The sequence below is a fragment of the Perca fluviatilis genome, chromosome 17 (genome assembly GCF_010015445.1).
Source record: "Perca fluviatilis chromosome 17, GENO_Pfluv_1.0, whole genome shotgun sequence".
Lineage (NCBI taxonomy): Eukaryota > Metazoa > Chordata > Actinopteri > Perciformes > Percidae > Perca > Perca fluviatilis.
Genome location: NC_053128.1, coordinates 16,292,436 through 16,298,435, shown reverse-complemented (window position 1 = coordinate 16,298,435; position 6,000 = coordinate 16,292,436). Strand labels below are relative to the sequence as shown.

Sequence of the window (6,000 nt, the reverse complement as noted above, 5' to 3'; positions counted from 1 at the left end):
AGATTAAAGGCAGAGGTTCCTACATGGACAGCACCAGTGTCCCTCACACAGCCCCCTCCTCTCTGTGATGATGGTGATATCACTGCCCCAAGCATCCTCCCATTGCATTTTCAGATCAATGAGAGAGAGAGAGAGAGAGAGAGAGAGAGGGAGGTCTGTGTATTTTCATCCACACGCTTACAGCTGTGCAGCTACCCCACGTACGTGCTCATATCCCATATCCGGAGAAACAGAGAGAGAGAGAGAGAGAGAGAGAGAGAGAGAGAGAGAGAGAGAGAGAGAGAGAGAGAGAGGGGGGGGGAGGCTAACATTCCTCTTTATATGCATCTTTTGCTCTGCAGACGCGTGCGTGACATATCTGCTCCCGGATTTCCCATCAACTTTTCTTTTTTGTTGTTGCGGTTTTTATACTGTTTTCATTGTCGCATTTCCTCCGTCCTCCGAGTCTTTGGAATGAACCGTTTTCCCGCCTGCGTCGTTTCCATGTCAGCATGGGAACTGCCGTGTCCAAAAGGAAGAATTTAAGAAACGATGCGATATCCTCTGTGGCAGCAAAAGTTAGGTGAGTGACACCCGAAGCTCTCCTCCTTTGTAACCCGTTATATAGCAGCCTCAGAGAGACAGCGGACAGGTATTTCAGCCTTCAGGTGCGACCCCGGCAAAGACCATGTGTGCCAGTTGAATTAACACTGCGCTATCCCGGGTACAGCTACCTTCTTCGTAATGCGCAGAGAGGCTCTTTGCCCTTTTCGCACGTCTGCCGACTGTCCCGTCTAGCCTGGGGCGTGCTTCTGAGTAAATGTGTGCTTAATCAGCACCCTCAAAACTGCACCTGTGATAAGCAAATGTAACCAACTAAATGAAAGGTTGCCCTGTAATTCCATTAGATTGTGTTTTATTTGGACTAAATTAGCTGGAAGAGTATATTTGCCCCTGGCGCGTCGGAGCTGATGTGGATGAAGCATCATTGTGTAATGAAAGTCATGCAGAGGCAAAGCGAGGGCTGCTGTGACTCACAGTAACCATTATACATTTTCTCACTTTGGCATCACCTAATATAGACTATAATCTGCTGTGAAAAATAGCCTGCAATCTGATTTCTAATGGTAATTTAAACAAAAACGTCTTTCTGTCTGGCCGCATAGACCCGAGCGGAGCGCGCAACGAGGAGGCTGCTGTCTTCACCCAACGGACAAATGTTCCAGTCGTCAATTAATCAATCACTTCAATCGATTCGGTCGTTTGCAGTGATCAACTATGACGGTCAGTTATTGGACCGGTCACATATAGGGCAGCACTGGTAGGCGGCTGTTCATTTATTCAGCCTCGATAAAGCAGTGGGACTCAGACTGTTTGGCACGAGTCCAAGCCGTTAAAAGCTGTTAACGACTCACTCACTGTATGGGAATGTATGGCTTGTTTTAATGGCTGAGTCCGGATCCAGCTGTTCTAGCACCATGTAGAAGCGGTCTCGGTGTCTGTCCTGTGCTGTCTCCATGACTATAAGGTTGAGCTGAAGCTGCAGTTTGAAAAGAAGCACGTGTGACTGTGTTCATGTGTCCACACATGAAGTGCGGACAGCGAGCCGCGATCTCGAGTGAGATCAGAATACAACTGTAGCCTTCCGTGCTTCAACAGTGGCCTTACAGCAGGCCCTGCTGTGGGACTTTAATTCAATCAATGACCTTGACTTGTGCAGACTCCAACGTCCACAGATGTGGGCTGATGTGTTATTACGTCATCATCTCAGCCTGTAGGCTATGTGTCTTCCTTACATTGCACAGCCTGTACGTGTTAGCCTTCTTTGCATGCATTGCAGATTGTGTGTTTCGTGTGTGTGTGTGTGTGTGTGTGTGTGTGTGTGTGTGTGTGTGTGTGTGTGTGTGTGTGTGTGTGTGTGCCACCTTGAGATGAGAATATGATGGTCATATGCAATGGCAAGTGAGAGGGTGTCCTGGGCAGGTAGCCTACTGTAAGAGAGAGAGAGAGAGAGGGACAGACAGAGAGAGAGAGAGAGAAGTGTGTATGTGTGTGTGTGTGTGTGTGTGTGTGTTGAGTCCATGGCAAACTGACATCTTTTTTCATGTTATTGAAAGGAACTACTGAAATACTATTACACATCTTGACACAACTGGTAACTATGAGATGATCCTCCACACACACACACACACACACACACACACACACACACACACACACACACACACACACACACACACACACACACATTTATACTCCCCCTCTCTCTCTCCCACAGAACCACAAACACAATACAGAGTTTAATTTTTCGGAGTTAATGGCAGAATGAACTTTGCCTCCTGTAGATGGAAAATGCAGCTGAATCACATCCAATATTGATCAGCCTTTCACCTGCAGTCGACCTCATGAATGTGGAAGCAAGCATTCAAAAGTGGATTTTTTTCTGCATCACTCCACCTCACACAAACCTATAGATATGTGATTTACAGTCATGCATGTGTGCATATACGGCTCTTCATTTCATCTACATCTACTCGCTTCTCTTTCCCATTCTGAATTCTGAAGGGCACGCTGGACTGCAGCGTCAGATCTATATAGACTTATTTCCATTACAGCCATTAAGTAGCAATGCGCATTTATATTAAAGCAGTGTACCTTTAAACTGTTTCTTTTTCCAATTTCATTTTCATTTTCAATGATCTGTTTTGCACTAACATACATTAGTTACATTTAGTGCTCATCTTGTGTCATGCCAGAATAAACTTTATCAACAGGAAAATTAAGCAGGAAACAACTGGACTTATCTGCTTAGTAATTGTTAGGATTTAAGACTCTTTTCCCTGTTTTTGTTGATATACGATTATTTTTTAGTTTAAATATCTGGTGAAGCTCTAAAAGGTCAGTTTACTGCTATGTGGTTGCAACTCAGTTGCTGTTTATGTGAAATGGTTGTGAAAAGGTTAGTATGTGCCTCTGTGTGCAGTCTACCATATGGCATACCTTTATCTGCCTGCATACTGGGAATTGTGTAATAGTTGAGGCACACACATACACACTTTTCTGCACATTTAGAATCCTACAGGCAATTAAATGCAGGTGTATGTGTATAAATCTGAGTCATCATCTTTTATTACCATAACTCGACATATACATTTATTCTTTTCTCTCTCTCTAAACACAAAAAGTCTTTTGGCTCATGAAGACCCACTACGGACTTTATTCACTCCCTGTTTCCAATCCATAATGCCTAAAACTACACACATAACCATAACCTACTGTAATCTTAATAAAGTACCTACCTAACACCATGACCTAATTTAAACCAAATTAACTAACTCTAAACCCAAGTCCTTATCCTAAAATACCCTCTTAAAGAAATTTCCTCACTCTGCAGGTGTAGGACTCACACAAACACACCCACATACTTCACAGAAATCTACACAGAAACCCATTTATCATTCCTCACAACTTTTTAAATCTGTTCCTCTTGCATAAACCTTAGTCTGACTACGACTACTGTTTGTGGAGGCCATGGCATAGATTGAGTTTGTTACATTTCATTTATGTGCGCAATGAACCAACCAGTGCACTGCATACTGTGAAGACATCAGTGGTCATTTATTTAAGTGTCTAAAAGCAACTCATATTTATTACTGTATGTTTTCCTGACTTGCGACATCTTGTGGTTGTGCAAATAAAGACTGTCCTCTCCCAAAGCAAACAAAAAAATAGGCAACAGTCCTTCACACAATCATGTTTGTTCAATGTTCAGTTGCAAAGCAGGAACCATCGTGATATATACCACCTCAAATATAGTCTAAACATTTGTAGAATTGAGCATAAAAGCATCTGATTTTGACATGGGGGACTAGGGTTTGTATGCTGTTTTCTATCAGTGCTGGTTTCATTAAAACATGGAGACAATGTTTTTCCATCCTTAACCATGAAGATTTCTTGGATATATGTACCAAATGTCATGGCAATCGGTCCCATGGTGGTCAAGACATGTGACTAAAAACCAAAAAATGTCAACCTACTGGTAGCGCTAGAGGTGAAGTCAGGGGATCACCAAAGTCAGTAGGCTTCACCCTCTCGGGGCCACTAATGTCTGTACCAACGTTTATGGTAATCTACCAATAGTTGTTGAGACATTTTGGAGTGGAACAAAGTGGTGGACAGTCACTGACATTGTAATTGTTTCTTGTTACTTAATTGTTACTTGCATGTCCAGAATGTCTGTCCTACCGATAGGTGTGCCAGATCAGAAAATGCTCATAAGAGTCAATTTGGAAAGCACTGAAAAATGACCTATTTTGTCATTGAGGAATGACGATTTGTTAGCGGACACCACACAAGAATGAATAACCACGATCGTAGGCTTGCATACAATACACAGGAAACACTAAAGAGACACTAGCTTCTTGTGCACGGTGTTCTTCTGTGCCTGTGTCATCTTATGCATGTTTATGGATTGCTGGTTATAAAACAGGTCACACTCTCCCCTCCAGCAGCTCATGAGCAGTACTAGCAAGTGACTGAGAGCGACGGGGTGAAAAAAAGAGAGGATGAGATTACCTCCCATTTGCACACCAGAATTCTGCGACACTGAGTGAAAAAGCAAACGCTTTGATCTTTCTATCAACCAGAGAGGAGGGCTGTGCTGTGGTTCAGGTGAAGGGCTTCGGACAACAGCTATCACAGAGCTGTGGGGGTGTGAAAGATAGCATGAAAGATGAAAGGATTGGTTTCTACAGACGGATGCAAATGTAATATTGTGTCTTAGTTTATTCGTGGCAGTCGGCAGGTGCAACTGTCTTTGTTGTAGACCAGGAGGCACTTTGTTCATGGACGGTGAGGGCTGTTACCTAATTGTTTGAAATAAGTTCTTCAGAATCACTCAAGTTCAACAAAGGGAGGCTGTGTTTCTAATCATTCTTTGTTAATAACCGGCTTCATTGGTGCTTTCTTATTTCCTTTTTTACTCATGTATTTCAAAATATATATACCCTGTGTATTTTTGTTTTTCAGTAGCATCCATATTTGAGCATTTCTCCACCCTCCTCTGTTCAATCAGACAGTGTAAGTCTTTTCCATTAATATGCTTATTAAGGCAGGTTTTATTGATTACAGTCTGAAGAATGATTAGGGTTCCAGCAGTGTTGAGTGATTGTTTGTCTGTGTCTGTCTGCTATTGCGCATATTTATTCTATTTTGTATTTATTCTTAACAAAACAATCTCAACCCAAGTCGAAAGGTAGATGTTCAAATTTTCCACTATTTTGAGCACTATTTCTACAGTGCAGTGACAACTGAGCGAGCTTAATTTGACGATAAAGACCTTGCGATATGGTTGAAAGCTCAATACTTTTCGAATGCTGAAATTACTATTCAAATGTGATTTGTTTTTTATAAATAGGTTGGCTAATGTTAGCTAATCTCCCTCTTCTCATGTCACGTCTGATGAACAATAAGTTACGTGAGTGAGAAACGCAAGGCATTGTCAGCTAACGTTACGTACTAAGAAATGTTAGTACACAATGGGAAATAGTCTTTAACATGACTTTAAAAACGACATCCACCGAGCCAAAATGCTTGTTATAATTTATCAATAGTTTGCTCGTTCTGGTTTCCTATCTGCTTCGCGAGTTATAGGAGCTTTAGTCTCGCTTTGCCAGACCCTCCTCCAAAGTGCGCTGGAGGAGAGTCTGGCTACTCCACATAGCATTCGGGGATGGGAGGAAAACGTGGTCTAGTTTATTGACATTTCCTTAAATCAATCGTCTTAGAAAAGCCGCGGTGCCGCTGCAAAATAGGCTCAGAAGGAACTTGTTTTGGTGGAACGTGTACGTTTAAAAGTTGTTTTAGTCATGCAACAAAAAACTCAGATTGGACAGATAGTCTAGCTAGCTGTCAGGATTTACCCTGCAGAGATCTGAGAAAAGGTTAACCATAGTCCTCATAAATCCATGAGTGAAATCCAGGTGATTTTCTGGCGGCAACAGAGCAATCCCGGAAGTGAAA

At 42.4% G+C, this 6,000-nt stretch overlaps 1 protein-coding gene across 7 annotated transcripts in view; it reads left to right on the top strand.

The window, feature by feature from the left end:
* Positions 1–289: 289 nt before the first annotated feature.
* LOC120545627 (NMDA receptor synaptonuclear signaling and neuronal migration factor) overlaps positions 290–6,000 on the top strand; it is a 44,300-nt gene continuing 38,589 nt past the window's right edge. For all 7 annotated transcript variants that reach the window (XM_039780151.1, XM_039780152.1, XM_039780148.1 and 4 more), the window contains exon 1: positions 290–562. In XM_039780151.1, the coding sequence (XP_039636085.1) occupies positions 532–562 (31 nt within the window). In that variant the 5' untranslated portion in view covers positions 290–531. The remainder of the gene's footprint in view (positions 563–6,000) is intronic.